This window comes from Lithobates pipiens, unplaced genomic scaffold (assembly GCF_037356315.1).
Source record: "Lithobates pipiens isolate NorthernLeopardFrog02 unplaced genomic scaffold, aLitPip1_a1.2 Scaffold_18, whole genome shotgun sequence".
NCBI lineage: Eukaryota > Metazoa > Chordata > Amphibia > Anura > Ranidae > Lithobates > Lithobates pipiens.
This window is the reverse complement of record NW_027507758.1, coordinates 328,355,324-328,377,562: the sequence shown is the minus strand read 5'-3', so window position 1 is coordinate 328,377,562 and position 22,239 is coordinate 328,355,324. Positions and strand designations below refer to the sequence as shown.

The following is a 22,239-nucleotide window of genomic DNA, read 5'->3' as shown; positions in this document are numbered from 1 at the left end:
AGTACCGAGTTTGACCTCCTTTTGCCTTCAGAACTGCCTTAATTCTTTGTGGCATAGATTCAACAAGTGGTTGGAAACATTCCTCAGAGATTTTGATCCAATTTCAGATGATAGCATCACGCAGTTGCCACAGATTTGTCAACTGCACATCCATGATGAAAATCTCCACCACCTCCCAAAGGTGCTCTATGGCAGTGGTCATCAACCCTGTCCTCAGGACCCACTAACAGACCAGGTTTTATGTATTACCTTGGGGAGATGCCGACTAGAATACTGCATTCACTGAGCAGCAAATTATATCACCTGTGATGTATTTCAGTTATCTTGCAAACCTGGCCTGTTAGTGGGCCCTGATGACAGGTTTGATGAACACTCTATTGGATTGAAGAATGCTCAGGTTCAAGTTCAAGAAACCAGTGGTGAGATAATTTGAGCTTTATTACATGGCACATTATCCTGCCAGATGTAGCCATCAGAAGATGGGTACACTGTAGTCATAAAGGGATGGACAGGGTCAGCATCAATACTCAGGTAGGTCATGGCAATTAACCACTTGCCGACCAGATGCCGTCATTATACTGCGGCAGGTTGGCACAATCCCACGAGCTGTCGTAGCTATACGTCAGCTCCTTTAAAGTGGAAGTAAACTCCCCTATCGTTTTCAGCCAAGGAAGCTGCCATCTTTGCCTCTGTTTAATCTTCAACTGCTATGGTGCTGCACATGTGATTCGTTATGACACCAGCCATTGGATGGATTGATAGTTTGGCTGAGAGCACAGCCAATGTGCAGTTAGCATTCCCGGCATGCCTTTTTTTTTAAACTATTTAAATCGATGGGTTTACTTCCACTTTAAGCTGGATAGCAGGCGCGCGTGCATGCACCCGCTGCATTTTGGGGGTGACAATGCCCGTGACCGGTGGTCACGATGACCGCTGGCCACAAGCGATCGTGGGCACGAGAGACAGAACAGGGACGTTTGTGTGTAAAACACACAAATCCCTGTTCTGTTCTGAGAGGAGATGTACAGTAGATCATGAGTTCCTAATAGCTAGGAACCACAATCTGTCATCTCCTATAGTCAGTCTCCTCCCCCCACAGTTAGAACACATAGTCAGGGAACACAGTTAACCCCTTGATTGCCCCCTAGTGTTAACCCCTTGCCTGCCAGTGACATTTATACAGTAATCAGTGCTGTTTTATAGTACGTATCGGTGTATAATTGTCAATCGTCCCAAAAATGTGTCAAAAGTGTCCGATGTGTCCGCCATAATGTCGCAGTCACGATAAAAATCGCAGATCGCTGCCATTACTAGTAAAAAAAAAAATAATAAAAATGTCATAAATCTATCTCCTATTCTGTAGACGCTATAACTTTTGCGCAAACCAATAAATATCCGCTTATTGCAATTTTTTTTACCAAAAATATGTAGAAGAATACATATTGGCTAAACTGAGAAAAAAATAATTGCTTTTAAAAAATAAATAAAAAAATGGGGGTATTTATTATAGCAAAAAGTACAAAATATTGGGGGTTATTTACGAAAGGCAAATCCACTTTGCACTGCAAGTGCACTTGAAATTGCACCAAAAGTGCACTTGGAAGTGCAGTCACTGTAAATTTGAGGGGTAGATCTGAAATGATGTGAAGCTCTTCTGATTTTATCATCCAATCACGTGCAAGCTAAAATGCTGTTTTTTATTTTGCATGTCCCCCTCGGATCTACAGCAACTTTACTTCCAAGTGCACTTGCAGTGCAAAGTGGATTTTCCTTTAGTAAATAACCCCTATTGTGTTTTTTTCAAAATTGTCCCTTTTTTTGTTTATAGCGCAAAAATTAAAAGCTGCAGAGATGATCAAATATGACCAAAAAAAAAAGCTAAATTTGTGGGGAAAAAAAGGACGTAAATTTGGTTTACGGGGCTGAAGTGGTTAAAGAATGCTTAATTAGCACGAAGGGGCCCAAAGCATACCAAGAATATATCTCCCACACCATTGCACCATCAGCCTGAACTATTGATAAAAGGCAGGATGGATCCGTGTTTCATGTGGTTTACGCCAAATTCTGACCCCACCATCTAAATGTCGCAACTGAAATCGAGACTTCATTATTCCAATCTTCTATTGTCCAACTTTGGTGAGCCTGTGCGAATTGTAGCCTTAGTTTGATGTTCTTAACTGACAGGAGTGGCACCTGATGTGGTCTTCTGCTGCTTTAGCCCATATGCTTCAAGGTTGGATGTGTTGTGCTACGTACACACGACCGGGCTTTCCAGCAGACTCGGTCTGAAGGAATTAGTGCGTTCGACAATCTGATCTTGTGTGGGCTAGTCCGATAATTTTTCGAAAAATAAATCCGACAGGCCATGAAATAGAACATGTTTCAAATCTATCCGATGGACTCAATTCCGACGGACTAAAATTGGGAAAACCGTTCGTCTGTGTGCTGGTCCGACGGACCAAATACGACGCAAGGGAAGCTATTGGCTCCTGGCTATTGAACTTCCTTGTTTAGTCCCGTTTACGTCATCACATTCAAAACAAACAAACTTTGAACGGTCTTTGTCCGTTCGTGTGTGGCCAAGTCCGTTCGTTTGGAAAGTCCGTCAGAACTCCGCCGAAAGTCCATCGGGAAGACCGTTGGACCTAGTCTGCCGGAAAGTCCGGTTGTGTGTCTGTGGCATTGTGCATTCAGAGATGGTATTCTGCATACCTTGGTTGTAACAAGTGTTTTTTTTAGTTACTGTTGCCTATCATCTCAAACAAGTATGCCCATTCTCCTCTGAGCTCTCATGTTAACAAGGCATTTTTGTCCACACAAGTGCCACTCACTGAATATTTTCTCTTTTTTTGGACCATAGAGATGGTTGTGCACAAAATTACCAATTGATCAGCAGTTTTTTTTAAATACTCAGACCAGTCCATCTGGCACCAACAACATGCAACATTCAAAGTCACTTAAATACCCTTTCTTCCCCATTCTGATGTCCGGTTTCAACTTCCGCAAGTCATCTTCACTACGTCTAGATGCATTGAGTTACTGCCATGCGATTGGTAATTGAACAGATGTACCTAATAAAGTGGCCGGTGAGTTTATATGGCTTTAACAAATATAAGTTTTACACATACAGTGAAGAAATTCTCCTTATGTTGTTGATTATTTAAAAGGCAAAATGTTAAAATGTTAAATTTCCAAAAGAATCAGCACCAGAACTTAGTGAATGTGGTGAAGTTTTATTTTGCAAGGAATACCCAATCAAGGATAATGAAAAAAAAAAAACTGGACTTTTGCTTCCAAATGATTAAATGATGGTAGTCAGCAGAGTATCCCCTTGTTGACAGCTCTGGAGCAAATTCCCTTGCAAAAATGCAACTTCCCTTGCAAAGAGCAATTTTGCTTGAAAAATGAACAGTATGTTTGCCTTTAGTAAATCAACCCATATGTGTTAGATCAGGTAACATATCCAGTGGCACCCCTAGTTTTAAAATTCCAGATATGTAATGTAGGTTTCATCACTGAAATCCTCCATTGAACAGTAGAACTGTGAAAGAAAAATAAGCAAGACTTGGCAGACTGAACAAAATGTGCTATTGTAATTTGCTTAGGTGAGTGTCTTTGGGATTTCTTACCCTGCCGTGAGCTGTGCATAAAGTATAAAGGCAGGGATATAAAGACTGGTCTTGTGAGGCCGTCCCTTTTAAATGCATCAAAAAGGAATGTTAGAGATGTGTAACTAAAACCAAACAAATATTAAATGCACATTCATTCTGACAGACCAGCTGCTGACACATAGAGGCATTTAATATTCCTCCTTTGACAAAAAGAATGTCTCCTGTAAAGGGATCCACTATTCCACACTGTGCATATTTAAAAACTGTACGGATTTCAGAATACTGGATCTGTATTACATAAAATATTATAATTATCCATAGAGCATAAATATGGGACTTAGGTTTGTCATTTTATTATTTATAAGTTATTCTTTTAAAAAGATAATTTCACCAAGTGATACATTCATATGACCGAAGGAAAACAATATGCAAATATTAATCTTGGAAAGCAGTATTAAACTCAAAAGCAAATATTTATTATATTATAGTATACCAATTTCTAGCTGCGAAGGCTGAATCTGTTTTCTTTTTTTTGCTCTAATGATCCAGCCAATAAATCTGTTATTTTTCAGTTTCCTCTAACAGATCAAACTGTCCAACAAAAGTGGTAATTAGAAAGTTGAGCCAAACCATTTAACACTGACAGGGGTTCTTACAATGGTCATTTTTTTATTTAATTATGCAAAATCTTTATCCCAAAAGGAACAAAAAAATGTTTGCTGTAATGGCTTAAAATGTGTTAGCTGGAGTTTGGCTTTAATTTGTTGGTCAGTTCTGACAATTATTATTCACAACATGCCTTGATTAAAATGGTTTGGGGAACCCGTAAACTGATGGGTTTAATTTGCTTTGAGATAGGATGTGTGTTACTGGCTGTATCACTAGGTGAAAATAAAGGAAAAAATGCCTTAAAAAAAACTATTGCAGCCACCACAATTTAAATTTTGTTTATCTAAAAGGGCCCTTTCACACAGGTTTGTCCATTCGACAGACTCTGCTTGCTCAGTGGGGGATTGCTCTGCTGATCCTGTCTCCGCTCACTGTGCAGAGACAGACCTGTCAGAGTCCCGCTCTCCTCTATGGGGAGATCAGATGACCGCCTGTCCATTTTCATCCGATCCTATCTGATCTGCCAGATGGATGGAAAATAGGATCACCATCCGTCTGGATTTGGCGGACAGGATCGGATAGCAGTGGGTATGTCTCCGCTGACATCCGCTGCCCCATAGGGGTAAATGGAGTCTCCGATCAGGTCCGCCTGAAAAACTGACAGGTGGCCCGGATCGGAAAGCCCACGTGAAAGGGCCCTAAAGACAATGTATGCAATCAATTACTCATGCAGACTGTCTAATTTTACAAATTTTGGGTTGCTTCTGCTTTAAATGGTGTATGATGTCTATACCATAGAGAAGATAAATGGTTATGAAAGCTGCGCTACCCTATTGTATACACCGTAAATCAATATATACTGTGTGAATACAAATAAACTGCTTGTAGCAAAGTGTCATTTCTTCAGTGTTGTCACATGAAAAGATAGAATAAAATATTTTCAAAAATGTGAGGGGTGTGCTCACTTTTGTACAATACTGTATGTGTTGTATAGGAAGGACTTTGTGGCAGCACAAGCCCCAAAAGACCTCATACCAGGTACAACAGGTTGATCCCCTATGAATAGGAGAACATACTCCATCAATAAGAGTGGAAACATCAGATTGCATAAGCGGAGTTTTAAAGAACCCACTAAAATACAGTCTTGTTAGAGGCAGATTTTAAAAGCACTGAATCTGAATCAGAGGAGGTAATGGGGTCTCAGGCACTGTCAGAGATAAAGGCCCAGTAAGGTCTGAGGCAGACTTTGCCATAGATGGTGCCAAAACACAGTTAAAACTCTATATCTTGTTAATACAGTATACATAGGATTGGGCAGTGCCATAAAGCACAGTTCATTGCCCAAAGGCTTTGAATTTGACAGCTGTTACTGCAGGAACTGGGTCACAGCTGAAGCTGTACCACAGCTCTGGACTTGGAGAGCACTCTGTCGTGGCTGACAAAATTCTGGAAAGTGCCACAATGCAGAGTGTAGTGACTGAATATTACATACCATGCTAACCCAACCAATTACAGTGGGTTACTCACACAGTAAGTCATCAGATCCTGGGTTACACCAGAGGCTGCACTACAGCTCTGAAACTGGAGAATGCTCTGACATAGTACGCATGGGTCTGGAAAGCAGAAGCATGCAGAGCCCAGTGCTGAAAGTTCACATTGCAGGTAATTTTTGCCCCATCCATAGGCTTACTCACAGAGTGAGTCTTCAGAGACTGGGTCAAACCAGAGGCTGTGTCACAGCTTTGGACCTGGAGCATTACAGCTAACACAGTGCACCAAGGTCTTGAAAGCACCTCTAGCAGAACCCAGAGCCCAAAGGTCACATTCAAGGCAGAAGCTGTAATCTTTGGTTCAGCAGGCTCCGGCTATGGCCAGCAAGCTATTGCTGAGGATAAGTAGATATTATTACATCACAGAATAAATTACTTTATAGTTTCCTTAAAGAAAAGGGTTGACTAGCAAATGACTATGAACATTATTAAAATAGCAATGCTGAAGAATGTTACACCACCCAACAAATGTAACACAATGCTAACATACACCGATCAGTGATAACATTATGACCACTGACAGATAAAGTGAATAACATTGATTGTCTCATTATGATGACATCTGAAAATGGGTGGAAAATATAAGGCAGCATGTGAACATTTAGTCTCTGAAGTTGATGTGCGCAATGCAGAAAAAAATGGGCAAGCATAAGGTTTTGAAGGACTCTGACAATTTCTAAATTGTAATGGCTAGACATCTTAAGCAGAGCAACTGTAAAATGTAAGCTCTTGTGGGATGTTCATGGTCTGTAGTGGTCAAAGGAAGAAAAACCAGCGAACTGGGTCATGGGTGGCCAAGACTAAATTGAAGCATGTGGGGAGCAAAGTCTGGCCCGATTAGTCCAATCCAATATAGGAGCTATTGTAGCTCAAATTGATGAATAAAATGATGCTGGTTTAGAAAGGTGTCAGAATACACATTGTATCTTTGTTTGTTGCATATGGGTCTGTGTAGCAGTAGACCCGTCAGAGTGCCCATGCAGACCTGTGTCCACAGAGAACAGCACCTACAATGGTCATATAAGCATCAGAGCTGGATAACTGGGCAATGGAAGAAGGTGGACTGGCCTGAAAAACTCATGGTTTGAGGAACATAAAAACAGGTTTCAGCTGTTGACTTGGTCTTGGATGTGCTGGAAAAACAAGTCTGAGCCATGGAGGCTCGACTTCCCAACTTACAGGACTTAAAGGATCTACTACTGATAGCTTGGTGCTAGATATCACAGCATACCTTCAGAGGTCTAGCGAAGTCCATGCCTCAACAAGTTATGGTGGGTGGTCATAATTTATGGCTCATCTGCGTATTTTAACAGAACTATTGCATGAGCTTACTGGGCATGATATCACATACCAATTTCTATTTCAATGCAGACTCTGATTGTACTCTTGTTTTCATGATCAAATTTACAAAAACTTAGAACTTTTTTATCTTGATAAATCTGAATCTAGCCTTTGTGTAATCTTACTAAATATTTTTTTTAAAAGTCCAATCCCTATCCCAAGCTTTTTTTGACAGCTACTAAATTAATACACAATATTCACTTTGTATGCATTGCACAATAGGACAAACTCTTTTGTATGCAGTTTCCACTTCCTAGTATGCATTTGCTACACTTCTCTTTACACTTGTGGTCAGGGGTTAATGAGTCACATTTTTACCACACTCCTTTAACTGCAAAGGTAGCTGGATAGGGTTGTACCCATAATGCTGCTGCAATGCTTTGCTTCATGCCTGCAACAAAAATGATACCCCCTGTGCACCTAACATGACCTATTCAAGTGGATGGGGCAGTGCTACAACCATCTTGCACCTATGCACTTACCACTGGTAGAACAAAGTATTTATCTGTACATGTTGCAAAAAAAATTAAGAATACTTCAGGTGCAGCTTCCTCTGGAACACATTTCCATGGAGCACCAAAAGGAGACTGCAGTATCAGTGTATATTCCTATCTCTCTCTGCTTACTGCATCACCAATCATACTCAAAATGTACTTGACAGACTTGAATCTGATTGGTAGCTGCAAGAAAACTTTTGTACTGTTATTTATTCATCCAGATTTCAATGTGTGAGAGGCATGATCCAGCATTATGAGCAGGTGTGTTCCAGGATTACCAGACTATGAGATTGTGGTGGATTGGTACAGCAGAACTATGTCTGTGTAAAAAAAAAAGAAAAAAAAAGGAAGAACTTTAAACGGGTGGACTATGTTCCTTATATGCATCTGAAGGATTCGTTTTCAGTTTTCACTTCAGTGAACCATAAGGCAACCTTTTGTTCAAAAAAATGTAATGAAAACTAGTGTCAGGTGTAAAGTGCACGTACATTAACTGCTTACACATACCTGTAGCATCTAAAATGCTGCCATGATTACAGACACCTTTCCTATTGGCAAGCAAGGTAGCCCATCATAGTGATGGACCCATTGGTACGTGTGGCACAATAGCACAAAATATATACATGTCATTGTACAATTTGAAGCAGGTACTACAAAACACTACCAGCAACACAGAAAATATACTGCCTATGAGGTAGGTTTTTACCTATCAAGGTCATTTTTCTGCCTTTCATAGTTTCGAAGCACTCTCAAAACCTGGACATCTTGACTGAGATAACAGGGAGGTAGAAGGCCATGGATACCCAACTGTAGTCTCTCTTCCATAGAGAATGCCATGCCCTAAAATACAAAAAGTACACATAATAAATGCACAGTTTTAGACAAATCTAAAGAAAATGATTACTCATCTATTAATAACAAAATGTTTTCACATGTGCCAAAGTGAAGCATATAAACCAACAATATATGTGACCTTTTAACCAGTAAAATATGAAGAAAAGCAATCCTATCAACCTATCATTTACCAATAACTCCATATTTCAAATGTGTGCAAATACCTTTAAAAACCACACAAATATACAGTATTCTAGATACAAACACTAATTTCACCATGGGTACTTCTCTCATTTTTGAGGAGTAGTTCATGTGAAAAACAATAGAAACTGGGACACATGCTTCTACTAGTTTGCAAAATGTAACAGGACTTTAGCCATTTAAAGCTGATCTACACTGCATGATTGCTAAAGGCTCAATTCACAAAGCTTTACCACAAAGATTTTTTGAAAATATGTATCCATATCATGGTGTGTTGGCTTTGTGATTGAGTCAGATATTTTTGCTACATACCCAGTGTGGAAATGTGCCTCCTTAAGATTGTTGTCATAGAAATTTCATTAGGAGCTTAATGTTTCAAATCTTTTCAGAGCTCAGTAGCTAAGCCTTTGTTGCAATATTGATTAGTTTCTCTCATTAACTATCATATATGTATATACTGTAATGTATATACTAGCTTTCCAGAAGTTATGTTGAGGTAACATATATACTCGTATATTTAGGCCAAAATCTTCTAAGAAATGGAACTTATGGGAACCATTTTGATAGTTACAATATTTGTCTGGGCACATATCTGGAAAATCAAAAAGGTGTCCAAAGATATGACATTAGAGCAACATGATTAATACGGTATTAAAACAAATATTTTTAGAATACTCACCTAGAACTACAACTTTTAGCAATGACGTTTGGCCAATGCTGATCACTAACTTGCCTAATGAATGTTCCCTTACTATAGCCTGACTAGCTACCATAGAAACAGTGTGTTTATCCCAGGGACAAGGGCTCTGGTGAGGATTGCACCCTGACAAGAGCATATTTACAATTTGCGTGGCTCTAAATAGTCTTGGCCATTCATGCTAGTCTGCATGGATCCTATGCCACACCAAGAATCCATACATTGCAGTCATCTGTTAAGGAGAAGCACAATGGAAAAGGACACTTACTGGAAGCTTATTGGAAATTGTTAAAATAAATTAAAATAAATATTTTTTTTTTAATCTGATTATATATAAATATGCTTCTGTACACAGCAATACCATCTTTTTATATTATGTGAACATGATTTACATATTTTCTAAACTTGTGTTTACCAATGAACTTTGTTTCAACTGCTCATGAAACAGAGGACCATAGTCTCAAATGCTATTCTTTTCAGACTAGGAAACAAGTTGCCCATTATTCTATTTTTCAGAAATTGATACTTATTTCCTCCAGGGAAAAGTGCTCGCCAAATACAGTACTTGCATAGAGTTAAATATATTTTATTAAAAAAAAAAAAAAAAAAAAAAAGTAAAGAATGCATTGTTTAATTCCAACAAATACTGGACAAGTACAGAATAGTTCTATTAAGTCCTCCCACAATCACTGTGTTCAAATACCTTCTCTAGTAGAATTAGTTTTACTGAATAAATTTATATCGGCTCCATCATCATATTTTCTAAATTTCATGAAGGAACATTAGAAAAGAATGGATCTAGGATTTGATGTGTGTGATGAAGAGTTAATAACGTGCGGTCACATTCACACTTTTACGTTTAAAAGTGTACTTTGTCTAATTTAAAAGAAAAGAAAAACAAACTGTATTCATCAAATATGAAAAGTCAAAAACACTTTATTAATGCTCTGCTTTCTCAGGGACCAAGCAAAAAAATTAATTACTAATAGGAAATATAGTGTCAATGCAGCTAAAGAATGTTAAATTTCACATAGTGCACATTGAGCCCAGCAGTAACCATGTGGGTAGGACATTGATTGACAGGATGTCATTTTTGGAAGTTGTTTGTGCCAGTCCTTTTGAAAGCAGTTAATACACAGCTTAGACCATCCTTTTTCAACCTTTCCAACACAGAGGAAATTGTGAATTACGGTAACTTTACAGTCTCAGGGAAACCCTGCTAAAAATAACTATAGCTACAACTCATGATACAATAATGTTGATACAAAATGGGAGGAATGCTACTTATACTTGTAGATACTGAGAAGAATTGCCCCCTTACAGATAGCTATAAAGATCAATTGTAACAGTGGTAACTTATCAGAGAGGCAGAAATTGCTCAAGGAACCCCTAGTAAACTCTGGAGAAAAGCAAGGGTTCCATGGAACCCTAGTTAAGAAACCTTGGCTAAGACTATTGCAGTATCACAGCACAATATCCATGTTTGAAGATTAGACAGGTACACACTAGATGCAAATACAAGCATTATCCATTCAGCACTCAGATATATTCAGTAGTGTAACACTTCCCCAACATACTTTAGCTATTAGATGTAGGCACAGGCACAATTTGTCTTTGACTCCCAATAATCTTACAGTAGGCAAAGTGCCGAAAACTTATTCTGGTTGTTTTCAGCTGTGGTTGAATTCAGCTGTTTTGCATATTGCCAGTAATCACTGCATCAAAAAATCATTTACAGATTTTTAGTAAAGTAAGTAAAAACCAGTTTCATTATCAGAAACCACGTAAAAGCCCAGACTGGCTTTCCTCTTTAACACATTCTTATAAACTCCAAATGACCATTGACAGCCAAGTTTTAAGAAGTAATTGTGCTATAAATCTGCTCATATTCCCTGATTTTAGCTCAGAATACTTTAAGTGCTGGAACTGCCAGAAACAGAGGTAACTGTGGTTCACTTTCTGATGAACTCCAACCAAGATGGCTGCCCAGCACAAACTCTGTGAAATGGAAATTAATGACTTGATATTTTATTGACACAGATAGACATAGAAAACTGTGCCTTTCTCTTGGCAGGGGGGAAATTAAACTATGCCGAGGTAGAGCTCATTTAACATAATAGTAGAGAGTCCAAGATGTCTTTAAAATTACTTTTTCATAAAGTGCATAAAAGGTAAACTGGTTTACTTCTAGGTATGAGTGAGCCAGTCAAAATTCCCACTTCTAATGGTCTGTGAAAATTGGAACTAAAAACGTGATTTTCATGTACATTAATACTTACTCACAATTTGACAAATTACTAAACATAGGGGTTTATTTACTAAAACGGGCGAGTGCAAAATCTGGTGCAACTCTGCACAGAAACCTTCCAAAATGTATTGCCAAAGCTTGAATGAACAAAATTAAGTTAGAAGCTGACTGGCTACCATGCACAGCTCCAGTTTTAGTAAATCTACTCCACAGTTACTTTATTGTGTTGCTTGTTTAATCTTCCAATATTCAGCTCCCTTACTCTACTTTGAAATGCGTCTTGAAAAGGCTTGAAGAATTAAAATGATGAATGTATTGGCAGGAAAAGTGCATTTACTAATGTGGTATTTTGACTATTGCTTTATTTTTAGCTCCCTTTTTCATTTTGCTGCCTTGTGACAAAACCTATAGACATGCCAGTTTATGAAAAACTGTTTTCCAAAAGCACAGGTTCTGTGCTCAGCTGTCTATGTACGCTATGGTTCTGAAACATGCCACTTGTAGTGTTAAAAACAGAAATGACACCAAGCTTTTACAGAAATACAGTAAAACTTTACCATCTACATTGTAAAGGACATCAAATTGTACTATTATTATTATTATTATTATTATTATACAGGGTTTATATAGTGCCAACAGTTTTCACAGCGCTTTACAACATGGGGGTAGATAGTACAGTTACATTACAATTCAGTATAGGAGGGATCAGAGGGCCCTGAGCTACTAACACTCACCTAACAGCAACCACCATCCTATCCCACCCTTCTCCAAAAGGTATCTAGTATTAAATTAAAGCCTTATTCTATGTGCTGAGGTTTTTATATATGGGAAGTGTCAACATTAACATTTACTGATTGGCTGCACAGAAGAGAGGGCAGCTGCTTCTGAGGTGTTAGGAGATCACTGAGGTGATAGAGAATCCACCTGTGACACAACATTCTGCAGAATGGTGCAAACAGCCATTGGATGGCAAAAGGGGTTACAGAGTTTTCAGTTGCACACATTTCCAGATACATCTAGAAGCCACACTACCATGTCAAGGCACATCTGAAATCTGTGGTTCCTAGCTATAAACAATCTTAGTTTCCCAACTATGGGAACATACACCAATAAGCCATACCTTTATGACCACTTACAGGTTAAAGTGATTGTAAAGTAAAAAAGAAAAAAAAAAAAGACAAACATATTATACTTACCTGCTCTCTGCAAAAGAGTTGCACAGAGCAACCCTCTTCTGCTGGGACCCCCCACTGGTGTACCTGGTTCCTCCTCTTCTTCCTGTGTCACTATAGGATGCTGCTTCCTATTGTGACATACCTTTGGACTTGATCCTGAGCTGCGCTGCCTGCATTCAAAGACACAGACAGCATGTCTCAGCCACCAAATCCCCCCCTCCTCATCACAGGTGGGAGCCACTGACTTCCTCTGCCTCAGAAAAGCCTTTGAGAGCAGCTACAGATGGGAACATCGCTGAATTGAGTGAGGACTGAGGTAGGTATAAGGGGAACGAGGCGGTGATCATATTACCTAAACGTTTTTTATCTTGATGCAACGCATGCATTGTAGTAAAAATGTTTGGGCTCTGGAAACACTTTAAGTGAATAACATTAGCTGTCTTTTTACAATGGCAACTGAAAGTCAGTGGGATATAATAGGCAAGAAGTAAACTTGCCCCAGAAGATGATGTGTTGAAAGAATAAAAAATGGGGATTTAATTTTGTTATGTATGGGGCTGCATAGCTGCAGACCAATTGGGGTGCCCATGCTAACCCTGGACCTGGTAAAGAACTGGACCTCGGAGCAATGGAAGAAAGTGGCCTTTATATAGTGATGCAGAAACATTAAGCAGGCTCACCTGTTGGCAGCCCCTGGAGGCAGAGCAACAGACCAGAAGCCCAGACTTTGCTTTTACAAGGTAGCTGAGGACTTCCAGTGTATGTTTACACCAAATTCAAAAAAGTAACAATGGTGGTGTGCCCTCTGGGGACCCCCTTTGTACTATTTTGTATATTACCCTGTCTATGTGCACTGCCGTTGTTGAAACTATAAACGGTGGCATAGGTCCCTCACTCTCTGTTATCAATCTTATTTAGCTATAAATTCTGATTTTCAGATTGTTTTATTTATCTTTAACGTTGACTTCTGGCACCTGTAATGGAACAATTCATTTTGAAAAGACATTTGAAACAAAATGACATACCACTTAAAAGAGAAGTATGGGATTTTTGTTATCCCATAATCATACTTACCTAGGAGGATGCAGCATTGGTCCCCCGCCACCTCTTCACTGAGAACAGAGCCACCGAACACCACCAGTGTCTCGGTTCTCTCACCTTCCCGAGTGGAGAGCTGCTGACTGTCAATCAGCAGCTCTCCTGCTCTGCTCCTTCACGCTCACTGGAGCGCTGAGCTGTGGAGGGGCAAGGGGCAGCTGTCTCAGGCTCTCAGGGGCTCACTGAGAGGCTGAGATGCCTATCAGTCCGGATCAGTCACACAGACTGATCCATGTGATGTCAGCAGAGAGCTGAATTCCGACCTCTCTCTGCTAAAAACGGGTCACATTAGTGCAAAACGAATTGCACTCTTTTGACCCATAGGAGAAGCCCAGCCAAATGACTTCAGGCTGGACTTCTCTTTTAATTTATTGTTAATGACCAAATGATAATAGCATTGTCATACTTTTCTAGAAAGTAATGAATGCAAATTTATATTCATATGTATGTGTACCGTTTGTGTGTCAATGTTAACCTTGTCAGATGTAACTTTAGTTCAACTTCACTTATTACAGCAAATGTACTGAGACAAAGCCAAATTAAATTTTTATCACTCCAAATAGCTGGTTATTTATTAAAGTGTTTGCAATTGAATACACTTTGAAAGTGATAGCAATCAGAAAAACAAATAGCCATTGGCAAAGAAATTGATGACTTTGTTTTTGCAAACTTTACAACTTTTCCATGAGTTCAAAGATAGGTATGTTCTCTGGTGGAATCTCGGCCTTTACTGTACAATCATGCAACATCTTTATTGCTGCAGGTCCAGCAACTATAAAACATGAAGCCAAAATATGCAAATACACTTAATATACTGTGCTTGTGTTTGTGACTACTAGGATTTGGATGACTTAAACCAACATCTTTCTTGATAAGAGACACAGAAAATGCTTCCTTTTGCTTGCAGCAGAATGTTCTTTCAAACTGCTCCAAAACTGGCATTGTTCCTCCAATCAGTCACTTGTTTGGAGATTTAGGACTGATCAATCAGAAAAGGTACAATTTAAAAAAATAAAACAAACTAGTGTGTCTTGCGGATTTGTAAAATTACTTACAGGTCCACTTTAAAGTGACTGACCATGAACTTTACTAAGAACCTTTCAAGTTCATTGACAGGCAGAGCCTGAAGAACTGTGGCAGCTACCCGTTAGCTGTTGTAGATCTATTGACAATAAAGACTTCCTTAGGGAAGGAGGGAAAGACCTAAAGAAGCTTTATATATATATATATATATATATATATATATATATATATATATATATATATATATATATATATATATATATATATATATATATATATATATATATATAAATAAATTTATTTATTTTCCTCATTCAACCAGTGTGTTGACTGAAAAAAATTTACTAAATACCCCCATCCAAACTCTTGGGGTAGATGGGGGAATTCTCCCTGCCAAACTATTGTATTTTAACAGCGGGGAAACCACTCCACTGTCAGAATACACTGATCAGCCGTGTCGGATAGCCTGCAGCACTGATCAAGCAGGGAAAACCCAACAGGGTGGGTGTACGCAAGTCAATGGGTAGATTGACTTTTGCACATTTACAGTTCCCATACATTGATGGAAATTTGATGGGCCCCTGCCGGCCCAGCTGAATTTTGATCCATGTATGGCCAGCTTTAGGCTTCATAGCGGCTACACGTGCTCCTGAAAAAAATAGGTTAGCACTGAAAAAATCCTTTATGTAAAATAAAAATCTTAGAAAATATATAGCACAAGGCAGCTCTTATTAAATCTCTTGGTTAGTGCTATACAGCCAATTGGAGGTTATGGGATTGAACATGCTGTTCACTTTGCAAAGGAATTTTTCCCTTAGCTTAGAGAATATGGTAAAAAATTAAATTTTACAAACAATACCAACCACATCAGCAGAACTTTACCTCAATCATTAAGTTAGGGAAAATTCCCATGGTAAGTAAACAGTCTATTTCCCTTTTGTAATCAACCACTACATATACCAGGCCTTGATTCTGCTCAGTGGTCTCACAAATGACTGCATTGCCAGGAGGCGCTGTTTGTAGTTGCACTGATTTTGGTTGACACTAGTGGCTCAATTCACAGAGTTGTTTTACTGTTTAAAGCCCCCTATAGCTCTTAAAGCGGCTGACGTACATCTACAGGGCAGTTTGTGCAGCCGTGCCAACCTGCAGCAGTATAATGACGACGGCTGGTCGGCAAGAGGTTAATGGCTGTGTGTTGAGTTATTTTGAGGGGACAGCAAATTTACTCTGTTATAAAAGCTGTACACTCACTACTTTACATTGTAGCAAAATATAATTTCTTCAGTGTTGTCACATGAAAAGATATAATAAAATATTTACAAAAATGTGAGGGGTGTACTCACTTTTGTCAGATACTGTATACCGATTTCTTCTTTATAGGGCTAGATAGGTTAGGCTTATATTGTGGATGTCTGTAGATGTAGTGATTTTAGTGTTAGGGTGGACTTCCCCTTTAAGGGAATCCCTTGGGGTCCTCTAGGTCACAGGACTAATTTCCCCATTGGAAGATTTCCCCTCTATTACTTTTCTGGGAACAACCCAAAATAAGGGATTTTCTTTCCCTTTCAATGATAATGGTAAACAGGACAAATAGAGAATGAATCTCCGTAACGGGGGCACAGATAGCAATAAAAACCTGGCAGGGGTGCTAATCCAGCTCCACTTTATCCAAAAAAAAAAAAAAAAGTTATACTTGAAGTAAATCAGCCCCAATGATTTTGTGTTTTTTATATGCATTACTGAGCCAAAAAGGTAGAGACTCCTCCAAATTGCCTATTATATTTTTACATTCCTTAACCACTTCAATACAGGGCACCTCCCCCCTTCTTGCGCAGACCAATTTTCAGCTTTCAGCGCTGTCGCATTTGAATGACAATTGTGCGGTCATATAACACTGTACCCAAACTACATTTTTATAATTTTCTTCCCACAAATAGAGCTTTCTTTTAGTGGTATTTGATCACCGCTGTGTTTTTTATTTTTTGATACACGAACTAAAAAAGATCAAAAAAAAAAAAGTTGTTCTTTGTTTCTGTTATAACATTTTGTTTTCTCCTTCACTGATGGCACTGATGAGGCTGCATAATGGGCACTTATGAGGTGGCACTGCTGGGGTGGCACTAATATGTAGAATTGATGGGCACTGATAGGTGGCACTGATATGCAGTACTGATGGCACTGATAGGCAGAACTTATGGGCACTAATAGATGCCACTGAAGGCAGCACTGATGGGCATTTGTGAAGGGCACTGACAGATGTTACTGATTGGCAATTTGGGTGGGCACTGACTGGCAGCTGATGGGCACTGATTGGCATTGAGGTAGGCACCTTTGATGGAGCTGCACTGATAATCAATATGCTGATTATCAGTGCACACCCACTTTCTGACAGGAGAGATGCCGATCGGCTCCCCCTGTCAGCGCAAACTGAGGAAAGCCGATTACTAGCACTTTTTGGCTCACGCTGTGATCAGTTGTGATTGGTCACAGCTAATCACGTGGTAAAGCGCCTCCATCAGAGGCTCTTTACAATGAGTGGAGATGCAGTGTGTCAGAGTGACACACCACACGATGGATCGCCACGCTGCATGCCCCGGCGAGAACGTGATCACGGCTTATCCTGCTGAACGTCATATGACACCCAGTCAGGATAACTAAACCACTTCCCCGCCGTCATTTTGCTATAGGCGGGGTGGGAAGTCTTTAAATATCTCATGCCTGATATCCCGGTGCCACGGGTGAGCCCTCTCTCCAACACCCCCCGTAGGAGATGCGGTGAAGTCCGGACGGACCTGATGAATCCCAAGATTGCCACACTGGATGGTTTATTCTCCCACCCCCTTGGCCCCAGGCCGTGGCTAGCCCCTGCTCTGGGACAGAGCTGTGATATATTTGCTGTTTGAATGTGAAGTCAGCGGTAATAATAATTGCACTGTTACGTTATTCTGTTTATTTTTTATTTTTTTTATTTTACTTGCCTTTTATTAATAACCTACATGGACTTGATAAGCATCACCTGGTGCACACGGACTAGGCTATTTGTGTATACTTCTATTGAGTGTTCTCCTTTGTGCCTTGTACGTTGCTGTTCCAGCTATAATTGCCTGAAGTGTATTTCTTTTGTACTATTCCTTGATGCAGTCATGTACCTGCTTCTGTGGCTCTATTTACTTTTTTTTTTTTGCACCCAATAAAAACGTTTGTAATTAAAAAATATCTCATGCCTGGACCACTACTTATTTACTTCATACATTTATTTATTTCCTTTAGTGAACTGATTTTAACCCCATTTTATGAGTTATTTACCTCATGTGTTTGGTTTATGAGGTAAATAACTCTTGAGGTGATAGTGAATTGACAGTTTCAGCATCTCATGATATAATTGCTGAAAATGTTTCACCCAATTCATTTATCTCATTAATTGAGCCCTGGATCCCTTTAGTATGGCTTTAAAAAAAAAAAAAATCACTAAAGAAAGTGATGATGATAATAAATATGAAGTTTTCCATCTTTTTCCCACATGGTATACCTTGTGATAGTTGTGAAATGTCTTCAATCCTTGTTATAACTTACTATAACATTTAACCCCCGTTCACACCAGTGCAACTTGTCATGCGATTTGACAGTTCCAAATCGTATGACAAGTTGCACCCCATTGCTGGCAATGGAACCGTTCATATTGGCGCGACTCTTGCAATTACGAAAAAGTTCCTGAACTACTTTTTACTGATTTCATTGCGACTTGCATAGACTTCTGTTAAACGAAGTCTGAAGCTGCAATTAAATCGGCAGTGAAAATCGCACTGATGTGCTTTGAAATCCCGCTGAAATAGCACGGTTTCAAAGCTGCACTGGTGTGAACCAGGGCTTAAGGGATGGGTCTTCTGTAAATGGACTTACAGGTAGATGTATACACTGTAGCTGTGCTTAAGGCTAGGTTCACACTAGTTCGATGGAGCATACACACGGTCGGACTTTCAGCCAACAAGCTCACATCCAACATTTGTTGTCGGAAAATCTGATCGAGTGTACGGGCATTATACTCTAGACTGAAGCTAAAAATACAGCTGTGTATTAGGACTCAACATTTGGTTATTGAAAGTCTCCTGGGGCCTCATAAGGGTTAGTTTCCCAATGAAATATACAGAAAATCTAACAAGCAAAGGGCCCTAAAACAAAAGATGGGACCCCTATTGTCATCCTGACAAGTCACATCACTTTTTACCTGAAAATATTTATGTACTTGGAAAAGGCAATAAAAGCACTCAGTTCTGTGAATATATTACTATCCTGAACTTTCAAATTTGGCATCTGACATTGGATCATGAACAAATACTCATATTATGACTGGCCAAAGCAAACAAAGGTTAAAGGTATCAGATCTAATCAGACTTTGAAACGTAGGACTTCTGAAACACATTGCCATCTGTTAAGCCTGAGGGCTTCCCAAATCATCAGAATGGCCAGGAACTGTCATTTTAAAAAGAATGAAGACTTGAAGACTTTTTTTTTTTTTATATATAGCTGTAGTATGAAGCTAAATAAGCTAACAATATAGTTATGTGAAGAAAATCTGATAAAAAAACGAGTACGTTTATTATGGTACACATCAATGAGGAACGCAAATAATCACATTTGAGGAGTGAATGTGTTTTAAGTATTTTATCAGTGAAGGCATTCAGCACCTGCTGCCCAGTGTGTAAAAGGGGGCTTGCTTTTTATTACTATGAAAACACTGAGCATTTTATGGTGAATAGCATTACATGGGATGGAATTTTATTCACTGTATCCAGCTGGCCAAATAAATGCCATCACCAAACCCTAACATAAATAGAAAAAAATCCTCAATGGGCAATGGAAACACTGTCCTCATTGCACCAATTATTTAGGGCACCCAAAAAAGAAATCGTACACTTTTTTGAAGACCATTTTTTTTTTTTAAGAAGCTTATAACGATATATTTATGTATCAAATTCAGACACAGACTAATTGCAACAGTTTCCAGGACTTTGACTATGCTGTTTGGTTTAAAGTATAACAGTGTATTTTAATTTAAAAGGATTTTCCATTTTGAAATAAAAACAAGAAAAACTTCAACCCATGCGCTGGTGAGGAATGCTCGAATTTCCAGCTTAAGTACCTAGCAATTAGCTGTTTGTATGTATAAAAGCAGCTCCAAGGCTGCTTGAATTTTGGTGTTGTGAGTCTTTTTATAGGTGTGACAAAAGTCCAGTCTTAAAAACCTTATGCCTTCAAAAGGGCTGTTAAAGCCCAACTCCAGCCAAAGGCTATTTATTTTTGTAAATTTAGGAAGCGCAAACTATCCTATCAGGTCGCTTATAGAGAATAGGCGAGTATATGCTGCTGGGAAGGAAGGGGGGAGAGGGTAATAAAGTATTGATATTGAAAAGGGTCACTATATGAGCTTTCTAAATAACTCTATATTACTTTTTAATTATTTTGTTTAAAGTTATTGTAAACACATACTTACCTGCTCTGTGCAATGCTTTTGCACAGAGCAACCACAATGCTCCTCTTCTCTGGAACCCCACCGGTTTTCCTGGCTCCTGCCTCCACTGAGTGCCCACCATAGCAAGCCGCTTGCTATGAGGGCACCCACAGGCTCACTCCCAAGCACAGAGCATGGCCTGACCTTGCCCCCCCCCCCCCCCATGGCCCAGCTCCCTGCGCCTTGACGGCAGCGGGACATCGAGATCAAGCTCAATTAAGTATAGTGGGGGACTGCTGCATGCTGAAGGGTTACTACCTTAATGCAGAGAATGCATTGGGGTAAAAAACCTTCAGCCTTTAGAACCACTTTTATTCTTTACACTTTTTGTACAAAGTTATAATCAATGAGGTTTATTCACAAAACCAAAAAAGGAATGAAGTGGTGCCCACAGTGGCCAATCTAGCTCTTGATTTCTTGAGGAACATTTATGAGTAATACATTCACAGCCATGGAAATGGTTCCCAGTAACACAAATGTATTTTATAATCAGTGGAATGAAAGTCATTAAAAAATTTAAATTATATAATATATATATATATATATATATATATATATATATATATATATATATATATATATATATATATATATATTTATATTTTTTTTGCCTAATTGAGCACAAAAATATTCATTCTTCCAGTGATGCATTTTTTGCTGTTAAAGCAGACCGGGTATGGGTCTAGTTTGTAATTAGTATACTATAAGAGAGACACTTGAATGTCTGCCCAACAAAAGATGCAACTGTTAAGGTAATATGAATGAATGAATGACATACTTGTATAGCGCACAATGCGAACTGAATATGCAAATAGCGTGGCTGATAACAAGATGGACAGGGTTAGGCAGTGGACTTTGTTGCTGAACAATAACTATAAATGCAAGACTAGTACAGGAATTCTGAAATGAAGTTCAAAACAAGTCAATTGTGGAATTTTGTTTTTACAAAAGAACTGTGTTTTTAGACTGAAAGGAACTGTGAAATATGGTAATAAAAAAAAAAAAAGAAACCTAGAATTTTGTCCAACTAGAACACCAGAAGTTTTAGTTTAAACTCTGGAAGTTCCGTTGGCAGTGTATTTATGTAGGCTTTTTTGTTGAACTGTTGATGCAGTGCCTTACTAGGAATGCTACATACTGTATCTTGAGATGAATGGATTTACACAGGGAAAAGAAATAATAGATTCATTGCATTCTATTTTAAAAGCTTAGGCCACTAAAAAATCTTTTAGGAAATGTTCTATTTTCTGTGAATTGTATGAAAGAAGGCTAAATTCGATGCAGATATGAAAAAAACCCATTTTTTCCAGTTGTGTAATAATTTAAAGTGGTTGTAAACCCTTACAATATATACTCACTAAAGTGACTAGCTTTGGGTGTAGTGCATAAATAACAGGAGCACCAGACCAAAAGAGAAGAGTCCAAATTACAGGCATACCCCACTTTTAAGTACACAATCGGGTTTATTTACTAAAGCTGGAAATTGCAAAATCAGGCTCACTTCTGCATAGAAACCAATGAGCTTCCAGGTTTTATTACCAAAGCTTAATTGAACAAGGTGGGGCTAGAAGCGCATTGGTTACTATGCAGAAGTGAGCCTGATTTTGCACTTTCCAGCTTTAGAAAATAGACCCCATTGTGTACTTAGAAGTGGGGTATACCTGTAATCTATTGATGGTGTGCAAACACATTTCAGGGTTCAAAGTACTCCCCGTTCATCAGGGCTTCAGTAAAAAATAAGAACCTTGAATGTAAGGCTCAAAGTAAGGCTTTCTTGTTTGAATCTGGACAGGGAAGCTGATTGCTGAATTAGGAGTCCTGACTAGTGATGGACGAACTTCCG

General features: G+C 38.9%; 1 protein-coding gene across 1 annotated transcript in view; it reads right to left on the bottom strand.

Annotated features, from left to right (window-relative positions):
* The window catches only part of ME1 (malic enzyme 1), a 356,512-nt gene that overhangs the window by 279,809 nt on the left and 54,464 nt on the right, over positions 1-22,239 (bottom strand). Inside the window, exon 2 of the mRNA XM_077487320.1 lies at positions 8,315-8,448. Within this exon, the coding sequence (XP_077343446.1) occupies positions 8,315-8,448 (134 nt within the window). The remainder of the gene's footprint in view (positions 1-8,314; positions 8,449-22,239) is intronic.